Here is a 24,972-nt window from a genome sequence, read left to right as displayed (position 1 = left end):
AGTGCTATGAAATATAAGTGTAGACAAGCCCTTAGACTCAACAGTATTGGAATCCCTGCTAGTTCATAGCAAGAGAGAATACACATATAGTCTAAATCCACTTAAGCAATCTTTGAGTGGAAACTGACTGCCACCTTGTATTATCCCTGTGTGCTATCAACAACCTAAGAGTCCTACAGAATGGCTTAGTCCAGTTGAAATAGTAATTAAAAGCTATTTTTTAACATTCACAGAAGGCAGATCAGACTCCCTTCGTAACAAATGAATGCTAGTAAAAAATACAAGTGGGCAGATGGACTGACAGAGAAACCACTTTTGCTAAGAACTTGGGCTTCTAAGCACATCATCACCTTATCTTTATGGCATTGTATACAGTGGATCAGCCATGAGTGTTCCTTCTGCATCCTCAGAAGGGAGATGAAAGGAAAAGGAGTGGAGCTCCAATGAACATTTATATCAGGAAAGCTCTAAGGGTGCACATTTCACCTACCCTGGGAATCATGGCATACAGCATTTCAAGACAGCCATTTCACCATCAATTTTGCAAATCTAATTAACAGGCAGGACTTGTATGAATTATATCGAGTGATCACAAGTGCAAACCTGTACACAGAATACATTCTAAAATTGATTACAGAAACTATTACCCTCAAATGAAATCCTTAGCCATGTCCTTCAGTGCTGACTGCCAAGGAATACAGCAATATTATTTGCTGTCACCATGGGTACATCTACACTGCAACTGCGAACATGCTTCCCAGCATGTGTAGACAGACATGTGCTAGCTCTGCTTGAGCTAGCATGCTAAAAATAGCTGTGTGGCTGTTGGCATACAGGCAGCAGCTTGAACTAGCCAGCCAAGTACGTACCCAGGGGGTTGGGCTGCTGCTGCAGCCACACTGCTATTTTTTAAGCACGCTACCTCAAACAGAACTAGTGTGTGTCTGGTCATGAGTGTTGGGCTGCAAACATTGATTTTTTTAAAAAGGAAAATACACTTAGGCATGTGTTTGGAAAACACAAAGAATTACATGGACCCATTAGAAACTAAGGAACACATTACTGCAATTCCTGTTCCATTGATCCTTTTGACTGTTCTAAGTTTTCAAAAGCTAAAACAATTCAGTTTCCACTTTACTGCAGCCCATGCACAATCCACACTGTAAGAACAGGTTAAGTACAGTGTTGCAAGGCTTGATTCTAATGCTGCTCTCTGGGAAGAGCTTTCACTGACTTCAGGCCAACGGGAGTACTGAGCCCAAAGCAGCTTCAGCATCTGGACCTCACAGAAAGTATGGGAATTATATACAGAAAGAGTCAAGTCCACATCTGATTCTCCCATGTATAGTGCAATCAATCAAAAAGTGCAAAAACATATTACAGGGTTTTGTGCAAATTTTTGGAGATCATAGAATCATAGAATATCAGGGTTGGAAGGGACCTCAGGAGGTAATCTAGTCCAACCCCCTGCTCAAAGCAGGACCAATCCCCAATTTTTGCCTCAGATCCCTAAATGGCCCCCTAAAGGATTAAACTCACAACCCTACATTTAGCAGGCCAATGCTCAAACCACTGAGCTATCCCTTCCGCCCCCCCACCATCCTAAATAACCTCCTATGTAGTTTAGAAAACCTAATATATATAATATATTAAAAGTTCAGCACACTTTTCAGCTGATGATCATGCATCAAATTTGAGATTTGGCGTTTATGTTCATATTGCATTTATCTGGTAAAGACTATGTTCTCTAATCTACCAAGCATATTCAATATTTCCACAAGATATTTAAAAAAAAAAAATCATGATCCACAGTGTGAAAACTAAAATATCTACATGTTTTCATTGCTATAATGGGATGTAAACTCAATCATCATCAATCAGTGGCTAACCACCAAGATTTAAGTGCACAGACCAACAATCTTTATTAATGTAGTATTTGTGCTTATGGAATGTAAATTACATAAGCATGATGTAAGTTTGGATGTTATTTATTGCATTCTTTTTATAGTAATTTCAGATGCCATAAATCTGAATTATAAAGTAAAGGCAGAGTTGTAAGATATGACCGAAGTAAAACCAATCAAAATTCTCCCCCATTGAAGGGGTTTGGATTTTCTTATTTGCAAATACCTAGAATGTAATATAAATATATTTAAATCCCCTAAACACACCCACCCACACACCCACCCACGGCATGGAGTAGAGAGAGTACTTAGCCCCACTCTCTTCTGCCCATATAAAATTTATAAAAGGGAAATATAATCTTACCATAATCTGTTTGGAGGAATCTGGGCAGGTATTGCGCAATCTGTGTTCTTCCTTTATGAGAACTGGCAGAACCTAAATCATCAAATCACAGTCAAGATGTTAACACTTTACAATTTAGCATTCTACTTCTTAAGGAGTTCATCAACTAGTCAATAACTTCACAGGGGTCAGGACTTGTGCCCCCACATAACATTCTAGCATTTTGTGATTTCGTTGGTAGGCACAATTTTTTAAAATCGTCAGGCTTCAACATTGCTCTAATAAGCGCGTACACACACACACAGCAAATGTAAGCCACTTTAGCAACAGCAGCAGCGTATAATAGCCCCTCCTCACAAAACACACTTTCCCTTTCTAGCTTGCTGTATATGGTTTGTTCAGCTTTATATTTATTAAAGAATGAATTTTGGGAGATGGGGGAATATTCCACTAAGTATTTTTCTAAACTACAGGTTGGAAATAACTGTTCTAAGGCCCCTACTATATATTCTTCCAATAAATGTTTTTTAGCTGACTTCCCTGTAAGCTACACAGATGCACAGCAGCCAATTTTTAGCGCTGCACAGGTGCTCGGAGGACCTCCTGCAGTCAGGGGAGGGGCGCCCCTCCCCTGGCCCCAAATCAGCCTTGGACCTGCTGCGGCCAGTGGGGGGAAGGGCGGGGGGAGCAGCCTGAACCCAGCCCCAGCCCAGACCTGCCACAGCGCCCCTCCCCTGGCCTGCTGCGTCCCGGGGAGGGGGCCTATCTTCCCGCCATAGCCCTGGAGCCCCCTGCTGCACCCCAAACTCCTCATCCCCAGCCCCACCCCAGAGCCTGCACCCTGAGCCGAAGCCCTCACCCCCTGCACTCCAACCTTCTGCCACAGACCTAAGCCCCCTCATTCCCAGCCCCACCCCAGAGCCTGCATCCCCACCAGAGACCTCACACTCCTGCACCCCAATCCTCTGCCCTAGCCCTGAGCCCCCTCCCACACTCGAAACCCCTCGGCCACACCCCCACCCCATAAATTTTGTTATGTGCACCAATATGAAGGAAACGTGTGTCACATCACATCCATTTTGGTCCACATAAAATTCGTTCTGCACATGTGTGGGGAAAACTTAGAGGGAACACTGGTTTTTACCTGTATCTCAGTATAACTTACTTTAACGTCATCTGGTGGTTTCACTGGAATGTTTCTCCTCTGCAAACAAAGTTAAAAATTACATTCAGCACAGGCAGAGATTTTAGTGTACAATATTAGGTATGTCTAAACCCTTCAAAGAAAATGCGGATTAAGTAGTTTTAACGAGTATTTTTCACACACCTGCCGTAGCAGGTGGGTGCTTTACAATTTGTTAGTTTAATTATGATTGAATTCTTTTTACACCATTTCTCCTCCTCATATACAACTTTCATATGTATTTACATTTTATCCAATAATAAATCAGTCTGACTTTTATAGTGTTAAACTGGAAAGAACCTCCTTCTTTTGTAATGCACAATAGTTACAGACTATTATGTTAACATTTTTAAAGATATTTAGTAGTATTAAAGCCGAATCCACTTGCACCAACATAGCTGAACTGTGTTTATAATGTAAACTGACCATTAAGAATAAGGGTTTAGCAATTCCAATTTGCAACAAGATTTCAACTTGATGTACAAGTTAATAGCTCAAAAGACTTTTAAAGGCTTATATTGAACAGTTTCTTTTTATATGAAGAGAAAACATTTCTGGTCGGCTTTGCTTTAAAAAAATTGTTTCAGAAGCTAATTTTAAAAAAATATTTGTATTTCCTCCCTCCTGGAGATCACGATCTATACATATGCTAACTTCATAAGAGCTTTCTAGAATAGACAACACAAAGATATACAAAAAGATTCTTATGTCATACATTGGCAGAAAGCCCAAGAAAATAAGTTCTGTTTACCATTGTAATTATGGTTCTTTGAGAGGATTACCCACATGGATCCACAGTCTTGGGAAACGCACCCACAATGTGCAACCTGGGAAGCTTTGAACAAATAGTGCCCAGTATTGCCACTTGCCTCAATCCCCTCCCAGTTGGGTTCCAAGACAAAGAATGGCAACGTGGCTCTAACCACCCTTCAATCACTTACAGTAATTCAGAAATCTTTAACTTGAGATTCTGAAGTAGGAAAGTTGGGCATGGAGTGTGGATCCATATGGTCAAGTCAGCTGAGAGAACAGATCCTATGATGTCTAACTGCTTTTCTTGTTCAAGAATTGTCTAAATAAACTCTTGCAGGTTCTTATTATCTGTTGTACACACCTGCAGTGGTGTAGGCATCAAAACTGGGCGTTGTTTGTTTTTGCTTGTTCGTTAAAAAAAACCCACACACGCTATTACTCCTGAGGGAATTCTGTGCCACTGCGCAATGCAGAATTTAGGCTGTAGAGCTATTAGCCATCACTAGGGGCCACTGGACCCAGCAGAGCCAGGCTCTCCAGCTTGCAAATACAGGACACTGCCAGGGAGAAGTGGGAACAGGTGCTGGAGGGTTCCGGGCAACTGCGGTTTCTAGCATGTCCTGAAGGAAGGAGGCGGCGTGTAGGAAACTGCGTACAAGCCCAGGATCCAATATCTGGCTGTTTCTCTCTCTGTATCCCTGGGCTCGGGGGATGGGTGTCTGAGACTGGAGGGGCTCCAAGATGTGCTCAGCTAGCACGTATGATACACCCAGACTGTAGGAGCAGGATTTTATAATTGCACTAGACGAATTAATGTATGATTTGATTTCATCCTGCTAGCCACCCTTTTTTGAATAGCAGAAAGGAATGACCCTCTGGGACTATGAGATTCTGTTTTCCCATATGCATTACAAATTGGGCCCTCTAGTTTTTTGTTTTAAGGTTTAGTTAGTAAGAGACAGGATTCTGTATTGTGTCTATGTTAAGTAGATTAGATGAACATTGAAGGCCTGGATCTCAATGTAAATTGTCTTGGTTATAAAACTTAGCAAGGTTTTGCCTTTTTGCTTGATATAAAATACTACTGTTTGTATTCTCAAAGTGTCTGTAAAAGACTGTTTGGTCTCTGTAAAAGACTGGGTGAATGAGGAATGCATGCATCAGGAAAAGATAAGGTGTGAAGGCCATTGTTAACCAGAAGGTCAAGAAAGGAGGAGCAAAGACACTTATTGAGATTGGTTGACGCCAAAGAACCATCAACGCGCATCCATGACTGAGGAAGGGCAGATTGATGACCCTGAGGTGGAAGCTGGCACCCCTAAAGACAATTGATTAAATTGAAACCAGGAAAGGATGACCCTCTCAGAGGTGTTTTTGGAATGTTAATGACAAAAGATACACCACTTAAGGAGTAACCGGTCACAAACTAATACAGCAAAATCCATAGACTTCAACAGAGGAAAAAAAACTATAAGAACAGGGTGGTTGGCCATGGGACTTTGGGTTCGTCTTGCCACACTCCAGGAGCATCGGATAGCGACCAGAGCCCTGCTCCCCTCTGCGACCAATCTGGCTGGCCACTAGATTGATCCAGACTCTGGACTGGTAACTATAAACATCACCTGGCAGGACTCTGTGTGTGACTGAAAAACATATGCTAACTGTTGTATTCTCAATAAAAGCGGTGCGCTGCCTTCTTCCCTATAAAGATCCCGTGTGCTTCTTATAAGTATAACAAGACTGAGGCCCCATCAAAAGCATAACAGAGAACCAAGAGCTGGCTGTCGTAGGGGTTTCTTTCACTCTACTCCTGGGGGAAACTTTTGTTGTCGTCTGTATTGTTAAAGACATACTTGCTGACAGGCATTTAGAAATTGATCATCAAAATAATTAGAACCCGGGTGGATAAAAATCAAATTTTTTTTTAAATAAAAAAAGTAATATTTTTTTATTTAAATCAGATTTTTTTGATAAAATGCTTTTTGAGGAAAAACCCATCTAAAGGTCGTTTTAATTAAGATACACTATAGCTCAAAGATATCCCATCATTGAATAGGGATTATAAATTCTAATTCTATAGTATGAGACAATATATTAACGTAATGTTAAAGAAATGTTTTGTAAATGAGTCCCAATAGGATTAGGAACCCAATCTTATAGGGTTCCAGGGGCTTCTGTATAAATTATTTAGGTTAATCTTTCTATCTACCCAATGGGACTCAGTGCTCAATCTAGAAGATACCATCAGAGATGCTTAGGTTTTGCAGTTTTCAAACTGTGGATTCTATGGATCTGTGTCTCCAGAGAGAACATGCTTGAAAACAGCAAAAATGGTTTAAAATAAAATAAAATAAATAAATATATGGAGGTGAGAAACAACAGACCTCAACCCTATTGTCCCTCTGCAAATTTGGGTACACAGAGTCAATCCCTTACCTCTCTATAAAAGTCCAAAGTTTCAAAAAGTTCAATGGATAGAAGATTGTTGGGGGTGGAATAGATCTGGACAAGGAGAAGAAGTCTGGAGACAAATGTGAGAAGGGAGGGACAGGCAGTAGAAACAAAAGTGAAACTGTTTCAGCAGAATATTCCAGAAGTCTTGAGGTCTTTCTGATGTAGTCTTCATTGATTTGAGATCTACCATACCATTCTCTCACTAGAAGGGAAAACCTATAATGGCAGCAGGCCGTAAGAGACCCAGTTTGGGAATATTTTAAGGAAATTCCTCTACCTGTGGGTAAGAGGCATGCGTGCAAAATGCAAACACTGCAACAAAGAAATGCAAGGCCTGGTTGCCCAAATGAAACAACACCATGAGAAGTGTTCCTTCTCAGGAGGAAGCTGCGTTGAAGATGATGAAAGGAACATGTCTGAACATGCAGGATCTTCAGGTTGGTAAACTTTTTTTTATAACCTACTTCTTTCTTAAGCACGGCCTGTCTTCCTTCTGGACTATTCTTCAATTCTCATGTTTGAGCAAAAAATATAGTTGTTACTCTATAGTACTATCATTTTAGATGCAGTTGTGATAAAAAATAAATAGCTGAAATAGGCAGATCTTCCTTTTACAATTTCACCTTTGAAGTAGTACTGAGTGTCAGTGAATGCAATGAGTAATACTAAATGAGCAGTATTATGGTACTAATAATTAAATAACTGCATTGACTTATTTTGTTTAGGAGAATCCATCCTCAACATACAGGATTCTGAAGACTCTCCACCTTCAAGATCACCATCATTTTCAGTAGTTTCAGAGTTATCTGTCAATGATACGGTTTCAGTCACACTATGTATGTCACATAGCCACAGTCTATCACCTGTAGCAAAAAGAAAAAAAACAACTCCATCATCCAGAAACAACCACAGATAAGTTTGTGATAAGAACCAGCAGATTACAAAAAGAGGTAATTGATGAAAAAATTGCTCTGTTTGCTTATACAACTTACTCTCCTTTCCGTATGATTGAGAACCCACACTTCATTAACATGGTTCAGTCATTATGACCAGGATACAGTCCACACAACAGAGCAGATGTCGTAGGCAAATTGCTTGGTAAAGTGTATGGAAGAGAAATTGGGCAGTGTGCAAAAGGTTTAGAAGGTAAAATTGTTAACCTGACTCTTGATGGGTGGAGCAAGGTCCACAATGATTCTGTTGTATGTGCTTGTGTGACAACAGAAGAAGAGAATGTCTTCCTTACAGAAACAATCGATACATCAGGAAATGCACACACAGCAGAATACTTACAAGTAGCAGTAAAACCTCTAACACACTAAAAAAAAGTCAAATGTCTATTACGCAGCTTGGTCACAGAAAATGCTGAAAATGTATCCAAGATGAGAAGAAATTATTTAGAAGAGGGTGAAGAGAGTCCCAAGCTAATAACATATGGCTGAAGTGCTCATTTGATGCATCCCCTACCCAAAGACTTCAGTGTTCCAGAAAGACAGGCTAATGTTGTTGAAATTGCAAAATACTTCCGTAACAACCACTTTGTAGCAGCTGCTCTGAAAAAAGCGGGAGGAACCAAGCTAACTCTCCCACAAGACGTGCGATGGAACTCAGTAGTGGACTGTTTTGAGCACTATAGCAAGAAATGGCCTAATCTGATGACAGTTTGTAAACAAAATGGAGAAAAAAAATAGACGGCAGTGTCACAGCCAAAGTTCTCAACACTGGGCTTAAGAGAAATGTTGACCACATGCTGAGTACCCTGAAGCCTATTTCTGTAGCCTTGAACAAAATGCAGGGAAATTGCTGACGCTGTTGAAATTTGGAAGGAACTGAGTGAGCTCTTAAAACGAGAAATATGCAATGAGAGAGATAAATTACAAGCATTAAAAAATGAATGGGACAAGCACTATCTCCAGCTCATTTTCTTGCAAATATTCTCGATACTCGGTACCAGGGTCAAACCTTAACTACTGAAGAAGAGAAGAGGAGTTGGCTATGACATGGACATCCAGCAATCATCCCTCCATAATGCCAACTACAATAAAACTTTAGAGCTAAGGGTGAACCATTCAAGAAATATATGTTGGCTGATGTTTTAAAGAAAGTCACCAGTGAACTGGTGGAAGTCACTTAAGCACTTGGATTTAGAGACTGTTGAAGTGATAATCTCACTTTTAACAGCAGTAGGTTCTTCTGCTGGTGTAGAAAAAATATTTTCTTCCTTTGGATTAATTCATTCCAAATTGAGAAATCGTTTGGGACCTGAAAAAGCAGGAAAGCTTGTTTTTCTTTTCCAGATTATGACCAAACAGGAAAATGAAGGTGAAGATGACTGAGTTAGCCGTAGAAACCAATATTTTACCTGTGACCTGTGTCGACCTGACAGTCGTTTTTAAGAAATATTTCATTTAAATATTTTAATTAAAAACAATTTTCACAAAAACAAGATGGAATGTAAAAAACTTGAATGTTTAACTAAATTCAAAAATTCATATGCTTGTTTTGTTAAAATATTGTATGTTTGCTGTTGAAGAAAAAAATTCAGAATACATAATGTTGTTGTTTTAGTTAAATAAAACAATTTAAATGTCTGTCTGGTGATATTCTCTAATACAGCATGGCAAGAAAATCCTCCAAATATTAATGATTAACCTGTTGAATTGGAGATAGATATTTATGAAGTCATTGGGAGGTAAACTACTTCAATTACCTTTGGTAAATGAAATAATCAAACAATCATTCATTTTCTGATATAGCTGTAAAACTAATCCAAAAAGTTTTCAAAATAAATCACCTTAAAAACATACAGTATGTACCTTCTAAAAATGAAACCTAAATCTATCTCTGAGTTGTGAAGAATATGTATTAAGGTTATAACAACCAACAAGAATGCACTTTTATGTAGAAATCCATGATTAAATCAAGTCTTCCTGACTAGTGATTTAAACCATGATTTAAATCAAATCCACCGTGATTGAAACGGATGTGATTATTTAGTGTTATTTTGACAAATATAATATGCAAATTTTTAAAATACTGTGCACATAATTTTTAGTGCAGAATTCCCCCAGGAGTACAATATATACTCTAGAGAAAAACAACGTTCAAATGAGCACAAAAGGGGAAGGAGGGAAGGAGAGAGAGATTTTAAAAAAAAAGAAAAAGAAAGAAAGAAAGAAAAATGATCAGGGAAGCATTGAAATCACTGCACTGGTTTTTCTGTGGCCAGGCAGGAATTGAAGGGTGTTTCAAGCCACACCTCTTTTTCAGTAGAGGGTCTCACACTTTATTACTTCTGTAGGCCAAACTCATTGCACATACTAGGGGCTCCTTACATTCCTCCATTCCCCCGCCTCACCCTGCAAAAAAGCTCCCTTTGTGCTACCCTCCCACCTCCCTCTATTTCAGGGACTTTGTCTGCCCGCCACATACACACACACCCCTCCTCATGCCAGGAGGCTCTGTGTGCCCCCACATGCCAGGGTCCCTCATTTACTATCCCCATGCCAGGGGCTCTGTATGATCCCCCACTTCCCTGTTCTCATTTTCACCAAAAATCAACAGGGTTCTGCCCACTGACACCCAGAACGTTGTGTGAAATTTTGGAATTGATTAGATGCTGTGTTCAAAAGTTAGTACTTTACAGACCAATGAAGAAGTGCTCACTTTGTTTGGTCAATAACCTCAGATCCGGTGCTAGGTGTAAGAGAGAGGAGGAGGATTTCAATAAAGGCTGCTTGCTGGAAACATCTGTGCTTGCACACTAAAGATGTGCCTCTTAGAACACTGCATCCATAGGGGCAATTCTTGAAAGAGTGATTTTTAGAGTGTAGATAACAGGAAACAGTTTTGCAATTCCCTGTTAGATTGTTTTCTCATGGTTGTGTGACTGTTACTTCCTATTAATGTCATATACACACAAAGGAAGAAGTGATCTCCAAATATGGTGAATTTGGAAGACAGCTGAAATTTCTTTAGACATTTCATGTTGCTTAAATATGGACATTGTAACCCTGGTAATACAGAGCCCAGCATTAACATGGTAATTTGTTTTCCAAACAGTTCCTTATACTGTTTTAACACTATGAATAACTAATTTTTCCACAAAATGTTATGTGTTTAAAACAGTTAAAAAATTTCCTGATCAATTAGAAACCTTATAATGATACTCAGAAGTGAATGTTTAGGGATGAGAATAGGACCATTCTTATGCTGATTAAACTGTTTGATTAACTTCACTTCTGCATAACCAGGACCTACCTGTTTTAGCTGATAAATGGTTTTGGAATGATCACCACCAGTAATCTGATCCAGAAGATCATCCACTATTTTCTTACTGTAACTTCCAGAATCTTTCACAAATTCCTGTAAGCTAAAGGAAATGAAGATAACGAATATTTAATCGGAAACTCAACATGGTTGCATTTACTAAGCTGAAGCTTGTGGCTTTTAAAAGGATTGTTTAATTGAAAGTAGCAGTTTCCCTCTCCAGAAAGTGATGGCTTTGCCACTGCTTCCCACGCAGACCATACAAACTTGAAATAAGAGTTTATCAAAAGATAAAAAAAATTATAGTTTGCTGTAACAGCATCGGAAACCTGATTAGGTCTGAGAGTAACATGCAAGATCTAAATAGTTTACATTTGGCTTCATTAAAGAAATATGAAAAACTGACTCACAACATATTTTCTCTATTTTTTTCTATGTACTTTTCTAGTAATAGAAGAAAGAAAGAACAGTGATATTTATTTAATGAATTATACCATTACTTTGCAAGATCATATGTACTACCACTGAATACATACGCCAGGCATTATTGACACCATAGGCTCAGAAATTTTGCCGTAATCTCTGGATGTTAAGACGCTTCTCCCCAGCTACACAGGATTTACCAACCTTTAGTACAAACTCTTAGAGCTTTAAATATTTGTTCACTGAAAAATAATTTCAAGACCCCATTATTTTTGTCACAGAATTACCTGTCAGTTTGACCCTGGAAAGCCTTTTATTTCAGCACTCAAACTAGCAAACTAACAACCTTTATCACTTTACATCTTCAAAATGTGGTCAAACCTTAAGTAAGCAGGCCTTCTAACAGCCCTGTAATGTAGGTTAATAATATCACCACCTTAAACTTGGGAAAATTTAGGCAGAGAGGCTTGCTCAAAGTTGCACAGTAAGCCAGCTTCAGAGCAGTTACCAGAAATCCAGGAGTTCTGAGCTCCTACTTCTATGAATTCGTCAGCATTGCCTCTCTGTAATTTGCTGTGAAAAAGCAATATGGAATATTATCTCTGCTAATCTAAGGAAAAATCTCTTTTCACAAAGGAAATAAGACAGGCTTAGATTTCCCTGTTAAAGAAATGCTTACCTTAAGGCACACTGTATCCCAGTTTCATCACCATATGCTGAATATAGCAGTTCCATTTCATCTGATTTCAGATCATGAAAGATAGAGTTGTTTTGCATTGAAAGTGCTGTACTAGCACTTGTAAGAAATGTAACTGAATGAAAAAAAACGAGAAAAAGAAAAAGTTATCCTGAGTATAAAAGCTCATCTGGAAAGAAAATAAGTCCTGTTTCTTTCCTGAAGAAGGTATAGGATGTTACACTGGTCCAAGGTCCAGTTCTTTTATATCAAGTCCTGACCTAGATCAATGCCAAAAGGACAGTGCAAGACTACAGAACCAGTGTGACGATTTTAAAGTTTGATTTTTATGAACCACTGAGAAATCACGATTATGCCATTAGAAAAGCAGGACATTTCTTACTATCCACGGGGATAAAACTTTTATATTTAGGACTGGCCATTCATAAAATATACCACCTTAAAACCACATTCCGTTGATCACCTTGCTTTCTTTCGCTAATTTAATTCCAATATGATTTAGCTGAAACCAGTGTTTTTATTTAACAACCACAACTTCAATTCCAGACTTCAGCAAGAAAACAAAGTATTATGAGGTGTCAGTTGCCAAATCATGGGAGACCAAAAACTACTGACAGGTTTTACAAAGTTAACTTAAACAATAAACACTGAACCACCCCCACTTTCATACAGATTTAATAAAGTGACACTTACATGTTGAATCCAATCTCCTATGATCTGTTGTGGCTAAACATTTTGGCAGACCACTACACATTTTTTCAGCATCAGTACATTTTATCCAAGCAATGCTATTTGCCAAATCATCAGAAAGAAGTTATTCACTTGGTGCAGTAATGATGGTTCTTCGAGATTTGTGTCCCTATCGGTGCTCCACTGTAGGTGTGTCCGTGTCCCTGTGCTGCTGATCAGGAAACTCTGGTAGCAGTGTCTGCTGGGCTCGTGCATGCACCGTCTCTCCTTGTGCCTTGCCACGAGGCTAGCCAGCACGCGGGCTAACCATCCTCAGTTCCTTCTCTACTGCTGAGTCATAAACGAGAACTCAGAAATAGAGGGGAAGAAGGCAGATTGTGGAGCACCCATAGGGACACACATCTCAAAGAATCATCACTACTGCACAAAGTTAAGGAACTTCTTTGAGTAGGGTCCCTATGAATGCTCCACCGTAGGTGACTCCTGAGCAGTATGCCTTCTGGAGGGCTGGGACTTCTGAGTCGGGTCCGTTACAGATGACAGCACTGAAGAGCTGAAGGTGGCATCAGAGGCAGAGTCCCCAGTGATCACATAGCATTCTGCGAAGGTGTGGACTGACAGTCATTTGGCGCTCTGCAGATCTCTCAGATAGGGACATCCTTAAGGGAAGCGACAGATGAGGAGATCTTGTGGAACATGTACGTATCAAGTCTGGAGGGATCATGTTATGTAATTTGGTAGCACTATATGAATTAGAGACCCACTTGGAGAGTCTTTGGGCTAATATTGCTGAGCCCTTAGATCTTTCTGCCATAGAAAGGAAGAGTCTAGGGGACTTCCTGAAGGCTCTTGTCCTATCGAGTAGAATGCTAGATGTTAGGAGATCCCTAAGGTATGTAGCATGGCCTCCCTCTTGTCTTGGTGATGCTTGGGGTAGAAGATGGGAAGGTGAATTGACTGATTCATATGAAAAGAGGAGATTACCTTAAAAATGAACTTTGGATGCAGTCTGAGTGTAATCTTGTCTAGGAAAAATGCTGTGTTGGGGGGGGGGGATGTGCCATCAGAGCTGCTATCTCCCCTATTCTTCTAGCTGAGGCAATTGCTATCAGAAAGGCCATTTTTATTGATAGGTATGCAGCAAACAGGTGGCCATAAGTTCGAAGGGGATCTGGTCAGCCCTTTCAGTACCAGGTTTAAGTCCCTGCCTCCTCATGGAAGTGGAGGTTGAAGGATGAGGTTTGTTATACCCTTAAAGAACCTTTTGGTGGTTGGATGCAATGGTACCGAGTACCTCTCTACGGGTTGGTGAAACGCTGTAATGACTGCTAGGTTGACCCTGGGAGAGCTCAGGGACAACCCCAATTTTTTTAAGGGTCAGAGCATATTCCAGAATACATGGAAAAGTTGCTGACACTGGAGAGATGTGCACCAAATCTGAAGCTGGACTACTTCCACAGATAAGTGCGTCATGTGGAGGACTTTCTACTATGTAATAGAACTTCTTGTACTTCCCTTGAGCATGAGCTTTCTAGGTGCTGGAAACATGTGGGAGCCATGCTTTGATGCAGAGAATCCCCAAGTTGGGATGTATGGTTTGTCCTTTGTCCTGTGAGAGGTGGTGAGGAATGGTCAGAAGGAAGATCAGCAGACACATTGCGAGCTGCATCAGGTAAGGGTACCAAGTCTGCCTTGGCCATGTAAGAGCAAATCAGGATTATGTGAGCTCTGTCCCGCTTTACCTTTAGTGGGACCTTCAGCAGAAGAGGAAAACAGAGGAAAGGCATAAAAACGGTCCTTGTCCTTGGGGAAAAGGAGTGCATGGCCCAGAGAGTGCTCTCCCATCTTGTTCTTGTAAATGCTGATCAGGTCTGTGGATGGTATTCCCCACCATATGAACAAGTCGTGAAGTACTGACAGGTGCATCTCCCGCTCACGGTTGTGTGGGAATTTGCAGCTGAGCTTGTCCTGTATCCAGTTCTGCATACTCAGGAGGTAAGCGGCGGACAAGGTGACGTTATTAGAGATGCAGCAGTTCCATAGCTTCATTGCTTCTGTGCATAGAGAGGACAACTTGGTCCCTCCCTGGCAGTTGATATAGTACATATAGGCTATGTTGTCTGTTAGGATTTTCATATGTGATCCTGCTATCTGCGGAAGGAAATGGGCACTGGCATTCCAGACCACTCTCAACTTGAGGAGGTGGATGTGTAGGGATCTCTCTCAGCAGGTGACCATCTGCCTTGCGTCATGAGGCTGTTTAAATGTGTGCCCCATTCTATGATCGATGCATCAGGAGTAAGCAGCAACGATGGGGATGCCTGCAAGAAGGGAATCCCCTTTGCAAGCATTGGCTGGGTTCTTCCACTAGTCCAGGAAGTTTTTGATCCCGGTAGGTAATGAACAGGGGTTTGTCCAGACTGTCTCTTTTCGGTCTGTAAAACAAACTGAACCATAGTTGTGGGCATCGCATGTGGAGTCTGGTGTGTGGTAGCTCAGCTGTGCTCGCCGCCATATGCCACAGGAGTTGGAGATGAGAGTCTGGATGGTATTTGAAGACTGCATTTAGCTATGAGTAAGACCAGAGATAGGAACCTGTCTTGAGGTAGGAAGGCTTTGGCTTGTAGTATGTCTAGGTTGGCCTTGAGGGTTGATTTTTGGGTGTTGATCTGAATGCCTAGTTCTGTGAACAAGTGTATTGTGGCATCAGTGGCTCGCTCAGCCTCCTAGAGCGACCGGGCTCTGAGGAGACAATTGTTCAGGTAGATCATTATCTCTTGTGAGTGTAGATAAGCAGTTACCACAGAGAGAACTTTGGAAAATACTTTTGGGGTTAATGAAAGTCCAAAGGGGAGGACTCTCTAATGGTCATGTCCCAGAGTAAATCTGAGAAATCAACTTAGAGCTGGTAGCATTGAAATATGAAAAGTAGGTGTCCTGTCGGTCGAGGGCCATTCTGTTCCAATGATGGAATGATTGCCAGTAAAATGACAATCTTGAATTTCTGAGCCTTGACAAACTTGTTAAGAGCTATGGGGGCCAGAATAAGCCACCAACCTCCCTTCCTTTTGAGTATTAGTAAGTAACAAGAGAAGAATCCCTTGCCTTGTAGATATTGAGGTAATGGTTATATAGCTCCTAACTGCAGGAGTCGATCTATTTCATAACATAGCAGACTCTCGTGAGAAGGGTCCCTGAAGAGGGACAGGGAAGAGTATTGTGGAGGGGGTAGAAAGGTGAAGTGGATGGAGTATCCAGATAGGATAATCTCTAGGATCCATCTGTCCAATATTGTGTGCTCTAAGGCACTACGGAACGCTGCCAAATGGGTGCATGGTCACAGACAGTAGCGTGGAGTGGTGTTGCAGCACCACAACTTGCTTGTCAAAAGTGATGTTTAGGGGCAGGGGGTTGGATGAAGATTGAGAACGAGAAGGTTGACATTTAGTAAATTTTCCCTTTTTCCTCTGGTGCTCATAGTGGCGCTGTGATGGGAATGGAGACAAATAGGGCCTCTGTTGGGATTGGGAGCTAAAACATCTCTTTTGCCCCGGTGTGTAGATCCCCAGTGACCTGAGGGTGGCCCTGGAATCCTTCAAGATGTGAAGAAAGGAGTCAGTCTTCTCAGAGAAGAGTTTCACACCCTCAAAAGGGATGTCCTCCACTGTCGTCTGCACCTCCTTTGGGAATCCCAACAGGTTGAGCCATGACATCAGTCTCCTCACCACAGCCATGGAGATGGATCTGGCAGCTGTGCTGGTGTTATCAAGGGCCGACTGCAACAATGTTTTTGTCACCAGTTTTCCCTCCTGAATGATGGCCTTAAAAGGATTCCTGAGAACTCTCCAGCAACTTGTCAACAAAGTCATGTAATTTATTGTGATCCATGTAGTCATATTTTGTCCTGAGTGTCTGGTAACTGGCAATATGAAATTGCCAGATAAATGAGGAATACGCCTTCCTATCAAAGAGATCAAGGTGCTTCCAGTCTCTGTCATAGGGCAGGAATGGCCAACCTGTGGCTCCGGAGCCACATGCGGCTCTTCAGAAGTTAATATGCAGCTCCTTGTACAGGCACCGACTCCGGGGCTGGAGCTACAGGCACCAACTTTCCAATATGCCGGGGGGAGCTCACTGCTCAACCCCTGGCTCTGCCACAGGCCCTGCCCCCACTCCACCCCTTCCCGCCCCCTCCCCTGAGCCTGCTGTGCCCTCGCTCCTCCGCCTCCCCTCCCAGAGCCTCCTGCACGCCACGAAACAGCTGATCGGGAGGTGCAGGGAGGGAGGGAGGAAGAGGTGCTGATCGGCAGGGCTGATGGGGGGCTGCTGTATACTGAATACTGTGGCTTTCTGGCAATGTACACTGGTAAATTCTGGCTCCTTCTCAGGCTCAGGTCGGCCACTCCTGTCATAGGGTGTTGCCCTGGAATGATGTTGTCAGCCATGACAGTTTAGAGCATGTACCACGATGGAACTGTATGGGGGTAGGAGAAAAAGTAACTCTGATTCCTTTGTGGGGACATAGTATTTCTTGTTTGCCCTTTTGTAGGCTGGGGCTACAGATGCTGGGGTTTGCCACATCGTTTTAGCCGGGTCTAAGATCGCTTCGTTGATTGGGAGGGCAATTTTCAAGTAGGGCTAAGAGTGGAGTATGTTGATGAGCTGGTGGTGCATGTCTTTGACCTGACCTTCTCAAATGGTATGTGGAGGGTATCCACCACACTTCTCACCAGCTCCTGAAACAGGCAGAAATAGTCTGCCATGGATGGTGGTGAAAGCGTGACCTCTTCGTCCGGGGAAGAGGAAGATATGGCTTCAAGTGTTCTCATCCTCTGTGTCCTCTTCTTGCTCCTCAGTTTCTCAAGGCGCTAAGGCCCTCGATGCTGCAGATGAGGGGGCGTGCCTGGAGGCTTGTCAGGTGATGCTTGACGCTTGCGAGGCAGGCTATTGTGCCACCCAGGGGTCCCAGTATGGCCATTGTGGTGGCATATGGCCTGTGGAGGTGCCCATACCAAGATAGTGGTGGTGCCATCTGCTGGTACATTCCCAGACACTGTTGATCGTGGGTCCCATATGGAGCTCGAGAGGAGTACTGTTAAACTGCATCCGGCTCACTATCTGATCCCTCACTTGATAGTGAACGGGTATGACATGATTGCAGGGATATACCCTGTGTTACCAAAGTTATCTGATCAGCAGTGCAGGGATGCAGACACACCTACAGTGGACCACCCATAGGGACACTACTTGAAGAAAAAAATTATTTTTTAACTCCAAGAAAGCATCCAAATGTATGCAGGTTTAGAAACAAATTTCTATTGCAGAGATTACAGTCAACTGAACAATAATGAAATCAACATAGCATTTTAATACTGCTATTTTCATTAAGTATGCTTTTTGTTTTGATAATTAACATTTGCATTCAGTTGCAAATGCAAATACTATAATTTCTAAAAATAGCTAACTGTACCAGAAATTTGGAGACAGAAATAAATCGGGAATTATTTGCTTTCTATAGTTTGATCAAGCACTTACTCTAAAGTTAAGCTATTTTCTTTCTACACATTTACCTTTGTTTCTTCGTTCATCTTTAAAGCCCAGTGTAGTGAAGCCAGGTAATAATTTGCTTGACAAAGAACTCAGATCCACTGCGTGAGTTTCTTCCTCTATAATAATTTGATTAAATAAAAAAATTCATATTATACATTTAACGATCTTTTCAAAATATCTTAGTATAAATTTTGTATGTTCCTACTTATGGAATTAAGATTAAATAATCTTATTGAGTATTTGGATACTTGTCACAATGATGCAAGATGCCACAAAGCTAAATAAAAGTAAAACATAATATTAAATGATATGCATGAAGTACTGCCACGACAATCCAAGTTCTTGTTCTAATTTTCAAATACATTCAATTCACTATAGCTAAATTTTAATCTTTTAACCAGAAGTTTGTTTTGTTTTATTGGGTTTTTTTAAGTACACAGTATCATTTTAACACTTCCTCTTGCCACAAGAGCTGTAACAGCAAGGTATTACATCATGCTTTAAATTTTGTTTGCTTCCAAAAAAAATAGAACCTATAGAATGAATCATGTAAACAGTAGTATGTTTATAGAGAACAAGGCTACAATGAAAAAAGAAGAATCCTAAATTAATGTACAAATTGTAACTGTGATTATGGGGACTTTATTTTAATAAATGTGCACTGTTTCCATACTTCATGAAAAACACATTATTATACTTACAATGACCTCACTTCAGATTAAGAGATTGGGACATTTGTCTGACTTGTCAGAGACGTGCTGCCCCTTTAAGGACTAGAGATTTACCAGAGTTACCAGCTACAACAGCTCCATACCACATCAGCATGGGTACCCTAACCCATCCTCCCCATCTAGTCCAGTCACTTGGCGGGTGGATATTTATGCCCATATCTGTGCAGTAAAAGCCCTCTCTTACTTGGACCAGGCTGAGCAGCACCCATCCTCCTGCCCTCAGAAGTAGTTATCATAATCCACTGTGGGCAAATTGCTAGTTGCTCCTTTTTCAAAGAGGGGGTGGAAGAGGGCTGTGCAGGAATTTTTCCCTCACCACCAGATTGGCCAAGGTGAGGTGGGTTTTTTTACCTTCCTCACTGCAGGCTAGGGGTTTAGTGGGCAAAAATCAAAATGTTAGGCGATGATGACGCAACTTATTATGTAAGCTTGGGGCAGCAGTCCAATGCAGGTACTCCACAGGGTATGGATATGGTGATCAGATAGCATGGAGTGGGAAAGGATTTAAAGGAGGTATTCTTTAAAAGAACAGAAAAGGCAGTGGGGGGAGTTCAGGACTCCTATGACTGGTATGGCAGGGAAACCCCCTACTTTATAGCCTTCCCTTAACCCTCATTTGGAGTGTAGGGGCAAGGTCCCAGCAGTGGCCTGGCTGGGGACCAGGATCAGTAAGAAGTGGGGTGGGGGTGGGGCCTGCCAGCAACCTCCTGGGTATATGTAAATGATTATGGAATTACCTGCACTGTACAATTCTATCTGCTGGATACTCCCAGATACTTAGGAATAAAGCTACAGCCTAATTAAACCACATTCAGTGTCTTCTGTCATTCCAGCACTGCCGGACAATGGCATTCTCCTTTACAGTGTCACAAAGATGTACAATAATGTATGGTCAATATTAGATTTAGATATTAGATAACCCATCAAACTACTGTAAGCAACTGTAAAATGTAGAATTTTTTGTAATAATTACAATGAGGAAAGATGAACTAAGTCACAGACTAACCAACGTAGCTATGCCATTAAACTTTTAAGTGCAGACCAGGACTAAGTCCCAAAACTAAAATCCAGATTTCCCCAGCACAGTCCAAACAGTAGATCCACTCTTAAGTCCCAACAGTCCATCAACACACCAAGTAAAGCTTTAGCCTCTCTCACCACACCTCACCCCTCAGGTACACCCAAGTGTCACTCACCACGCCTCACCAGTCAGGAATAATTCCAGCATCTCTCACTGTGCCTCATCTCAGCCCCTCTAGCTGTGGTACTTCTCCACCCTGTTTCCTTCCCACGTATGGTTCCAGCTCTTGCCTGGAGACATCAGTGAGCTCACCCCTCCACCATTCCCCAACTGTCACCCCTCTCTGGCTTCATCTCTCCAGCTCAGAGGCAGGAAGCATCTCCCTCTGTTGCTCTCAGCCTTCAGCTCTCTGTCTGGGGAAAGTTAGCAGATGACTCCCCGAATGCCTTCCTGCCTTCACCAGCAGCCTGATCTGGCTCCACTGCTCACTAGCGAACTGTCACAGCTCCCTCCTTCTGGGCTTCCCTTTCCTGAAGCTCTCAATCCAGCTCTGCTCTTCTTCTGAGCTCTCTTCCCGTTTCTGAGCCCTGGATTCTGAACTCTCCCCAGCCTTTGGGCTGTATCTCATTTATAACGCTCAAAGGCAGCTCTGCCCTTCTCACTGCACCAAACTAGGGTGTACCTGGACTGAAACAGGAAAGAGCTGGACCCCGTTTCATTTGAGAGGCCAGCTACCCTGTTACACCATAGTTATTAGAAATACACCATTAAAAGAACAAAACACTTACCTTCTGCTTCCGGATCTGATGAATTAACCACACTGAATAATAAAGATCCATCTCCATTCTTTTTCAGATAACCCATCTGTAAATAGAAGTATATGGATAAAGGAGTGGCCCTTATAGTCACGGTTATAGCTCAAAGGAATCCAAATTTAAAACACCAAGATTTTAGTTTACACAGGCTTCTTTGAAAAAATTTCCTAGCTGACCTTGACTTCTCTTATACTGCACTTCTATAGACCTTTTTCAGTAAAAAGGAATGTAGAGTCCTGGCTGTACAGTAATTTCCTTCTAATGAATGCTTCAAAGATTGAAGACTTCCTTTGGAACAAATGATCCTTTGTCCCTTATCTGACTTCTTATCATTCTTAACTCAGACCTAAAACTTGTTCCCCATGCAAGAAATCCCATATTAATTCTGGACCTCAGTTTCATTTGTTCCATTTTCTAATAATAAGGATTTTTAACTGTCAGCAAGAGAACGTAACTCCCTCCTTCATGAGCTTTCTAAATCCCTGTTCTTTGAAGTGTAAGAGTGAAATCCTGGCCCCACTGCAGTCAATGGGAGTTTCACTAATGACTCCACGGGAGCCAAGATTTCACCCCAGGTGTCCATGCTGCCAAGGCTAGACTGCTCTTTGTGCCAGTAAAAGCGACCATCGTGCCCATCCTCCATCACATCCATTTCCAACCCAGTGTGAACTGCTTGTTTTCACATCTTTCCAACACTTGCTCCATCCTGCATCTTGGACATTACATCTTCCTGCTCCCTTGCCACTCACTTCACCCAACCTCTACACAATCACAGGAATCAGATGAACTAATTCATCTTTGTGTCTAAGTCTACCAGCCCTGTAAATTTAGGACTTTAGTTCTCCTTCGGTTAAAGGAAACAGCAAACTTTCAATTACTTCAGTGGGTGCTATATCAAGCCCTTAGGAAAAAAAACTCTAATCAGAGGATCAGGACTACTTGATCGCACATGCCTGACTGTCTAAAGACAAGCTATGATCAGGAAGAGGACTGAAATAGGATTTGCAGAGACACCACCACATTCTGATAACAGAGTAAAGCAGAAATTAAAGTACTACGCTCGATCTGAGCCAAAAGGCCAAAAAGCTGCCTCTTCCCAATATCTGAGGGATGGGTGCTCTTTCATTCTTCTACTTGGAACTTACCTGCTGCTATTACTTTAAATCTCACATTAAATATCCCTCTCTTTCTAGTTCATGATTTTCTTTCTTAAAGCACTAGACACTTCTCTTAAGAAGTGCCACAAAGAAAATTATTTCTAAATAGTTTATTAAACTCCATATTACACATAATAAAATGGGTGATGCACATCTGGAAGGGGGAATGCACAAGAATGCAATACCTCCAGATCACAAAAGAGCAGCAACCAACACCAAGAGAGGGTTTGAGGGTGGGCCATCATTGGCTGCAGCCACCGGGTCTGTACTAGCCTGTATTAAAGCCTGGGCCTTAAAAGCTGCACAAATGGAGCAATTTACTCCTTCTCCACATACTCATCCCCTCTTCTTGTGAGCTGGTTACATTCTGCATCAACTAGCCCTCTTCAGAGTTTGGCAACTGGCTGTTTCACACAGGACTGCTGCTGCATGTGGCTTTCAAAGGTCTGTTCGGAAACTTCCAAAAGAGCCTCAATTCCCAGTATGCCCTTCTAGTGACACAATGAAGCAGAAGGTCCATAGGGAAACTAAAGCTTCTCTCCTCTCCCCCCACCCCCCCCTTGCTGAATCAACTGTGCTTACTGCAATTCCTCTTAACAGTCAGGGAGGTAAGATGCAGGAAAGTAAGCAGTTAAAGTTGCCAATTATGTCCTGATCCCCGCCATCCAAGCTCTCCAGGAAACCTTTCCCTTGCAATGACCACCAAATGCAGAGGAGCAAGATGGACTGGGACAGGGGATGGGGAATGCACATGCATCCTGGGCCTTTTCAGCTAAAGCAGTCTCTAGGAACTCCTGCCATCCTACGACACATGAGAGATGGGGGTGTGGAACGGAAAATGAAAATGAAGCTTCATTACAATGTTAAGTCTGCACATGATAAAATTAAACAGTTTCTGTAAACCTCAATGGAGGACTGGAGTTACTCAGGACTCTGCTATAAGCAGAGAGTCCCGCAGTCTTCAAAATTTCCCCAAGTTGCTATTTCCTACAGCACCCACACAACTCACAGCACAACCCCCCCACCCCCTAAAAACAGCTTGTCACACCCACTCCACCATCGATGGCTGTGGAAACTTGTCAAGGTCACAAAGCTGGGCTCACCATTTATGCTGGCCTTAAGGCAGCTAATAAAGGAGACCCCCTAAATGATGTAGTTGACAACTATGCAGCCTGTAAGCGTACCCATGTATCCACATCTATGTTATAACTGAACCTTCTCTGGAGCCATGTTCAAGACAGTTTAGCCTGCTGTTAGTGCCCCAGGCTCACCAACACCCAGGTGCAGATGGCAGGGTATCTGTCTTCTTTATGTAGCATCACTCAAGAATGTGTTATGTGTGGTGAGCAGTAGTCAGCAACTAGAGAACCAAAAAGAGTTTGGGCACGGCGCACTGGGATCTCTACCTAAAGTAGGAAGTCAGGAAAATGTAAAGATGAACTCCAAAGGGGGAAAAGAATTCCTAATAACCCTCAAATACATACTAATGCAAATTTACCACCAGCTACCTGTTAACATGGTAAACAAGAAGAGAATCCTGCCACTCTGTCACAGTCATCTCTAAGGGCAAGGACTCCAAGGCAGCTAACCTAACTACCTGACTATTTTCTCCTGGTGAAATTCCGCAGAGCTCTGACATGAGACCTACATGCCACTTAAGATTCATAGATATTAAAGTCAGAAGGGACCATTATGATCTAGTCTGACCTCCTGCACAATGCAGGCCACAGAATCTCACCCACCCACTCCTGCGATAAACCTCTCACCTATGTCTGAGCTATTGAAGTCCTCAAATCATGGTTTAAAAAGACTTTAAGGAGCAGAGAATCCTCCAGCAAGTGACTGTACCCCATGCTACAGAGGAAGGCGAAAAACCTCCAGGGCCTCTTCCAATCTGCCCTGGAGGAAAACTCCTTCCCGACCCCAAATATGGCGATCAGCTGAACTCTGAACATATGGGCAAGATTCACCAGCCAGATACCCAGGAAAGAATTCTCTGTAGTAACTCAGATCCCACCCCATCTAACAGGCCATTGGGCCTATTTACCATGAATATTTAAAGATCAATTAATTGCCAAAATCATATTATCCCATCATACATCTCCTCCAGAAACTTATTGAGTTTAGAGACACTGAACCCCTAATTAAATGGCTTAAATGGGACTTAAGTAATACAGTCCTTTTGCTGGCCTTCCATAAAAGATGAATTTGACCCATCATAGACTTCATGACACTCCGGAAATACAAGTAATGTCCATAGAACTTATTTCCTGTGATGTGACAAATATTTACAAGTCAGACACTATATAAAATGGTAGACTTGACCATGCTGTAGACCTTGCTGTTTGGTAGATATCTGTTGATCCGGTCTCGAGCTTCATCTGCTGCATGCTCCACCAAGGCCAGGACATGTTCTTCAGCAGTGCTGTCTGTTAGACTGCATGCATTTCCTTCAGGTTCAAATATGCAACTAAAACAAATTACAAGTTGTTCAAATAAAAATGGAACCAAACCCATTTTCAAAACAATAGCAAACTGAGTTTTGTGACTGCTAGCTAAGTAGTACCAACATTTTAAAAATTCACTCTTCTTCGTAGCGTCAATTTGTCTATATGTTTAAGTCTCGCACGTGATAAAAGTCCTACCATAACTTTGAAGTACTGAAACGACAACTGAGTAGACAAAAAACCAACTTCCTTCACGATTTTAGTCATTTCTATATTACTACGAACAAGTGAAACATCTAATGTTTCATATTAATCAACATCCATCACACATTCTTGTTTCTGATGGCAAGTGTGAATTTTAAACTTTACTTTTCAGTTGAACCCTTTTAACTAAAATAGCTACAAGCAGCTAAATACAAATGGAATCACAAACCATACATTAATGGAACAGGACACAGTTTGAGCTACTTCATATATAAATACAAAAAAGTATAGAAAGAGAATGTTGTGGAAGGACAGACAGAATGCATCATCT

At 41.7% G+C, this 24,972-nt stretch overlaps 1 protein-coding gene across 6 annotated transcripts in view; it reads right to left on the bottom strand.

Moving 5' to 3' along the window:
* Positions 1 to 24,972, bottom strand: part of BRD9 (bromodomain containing 9) — a 55,139-nt gene that overhangs the window by 6,427 nt on the left and 23,740 nt on the right. For 3 of the 6 annotated variants that reach the window (XM_073332563.2, XM_073332566.2, XM_073332567.2), the window contains exons 8-14: positions 24,316 to 24,460; positions 20,807 to 20,882; positions 18,287 to 18,382; positions 12,009 to 12,141; positions 10,898 to 11,009; positions 3,413 to 3,451; positions 2,269 to 2,340 (exon numbers count right to left, since the gene is read on the bottom strand). In XM_073332563.2, coding sequence (XP_073188664.2) covers positions 2,269 to 2,340; positions 3,413 to 3,451; positions 10,898 to 11,009; positions 12,009 to 12,141; positions 18,287 to 18,382; positions 20,807 to 20,882; positions 24,316 to 24,460 — 673 coding nt within the window. The remainder of the gene's footprint in view (positions 1 to 2,268; positions 2,341 to 3,412; positions 3,452 to 10,897; positions 11,010 to 12,008; positions 12,142 to 18,286; positions 18,383 to 20,806; positions 20,883 to 24,315; positions 24,461 to 24,972) is intronic. The other 3 variants (XM_073332564.2, XM_073332569.2, XM_073332568.2) reach the window with 1 other exon arrangement.

Source organism: Lepidochelys kempii, chromosome 2 (assembly GCF_965140285.1).
Source record: "Lepidochelys kempii isolate rLepKem1 chromosome 2, rLepKem1.hap1, whole genome shotgun sequence".
Classification (NCBI taxonomy): domain Eukaryota; kingdom Metazoa; phylum Chordata; order Testudines; family Cheloniidae; genus Lepidochelys; species Lepidochelys kempii.
This window is presented reverse-complemented; position numbering and strand designations above follow the sequence as displayed.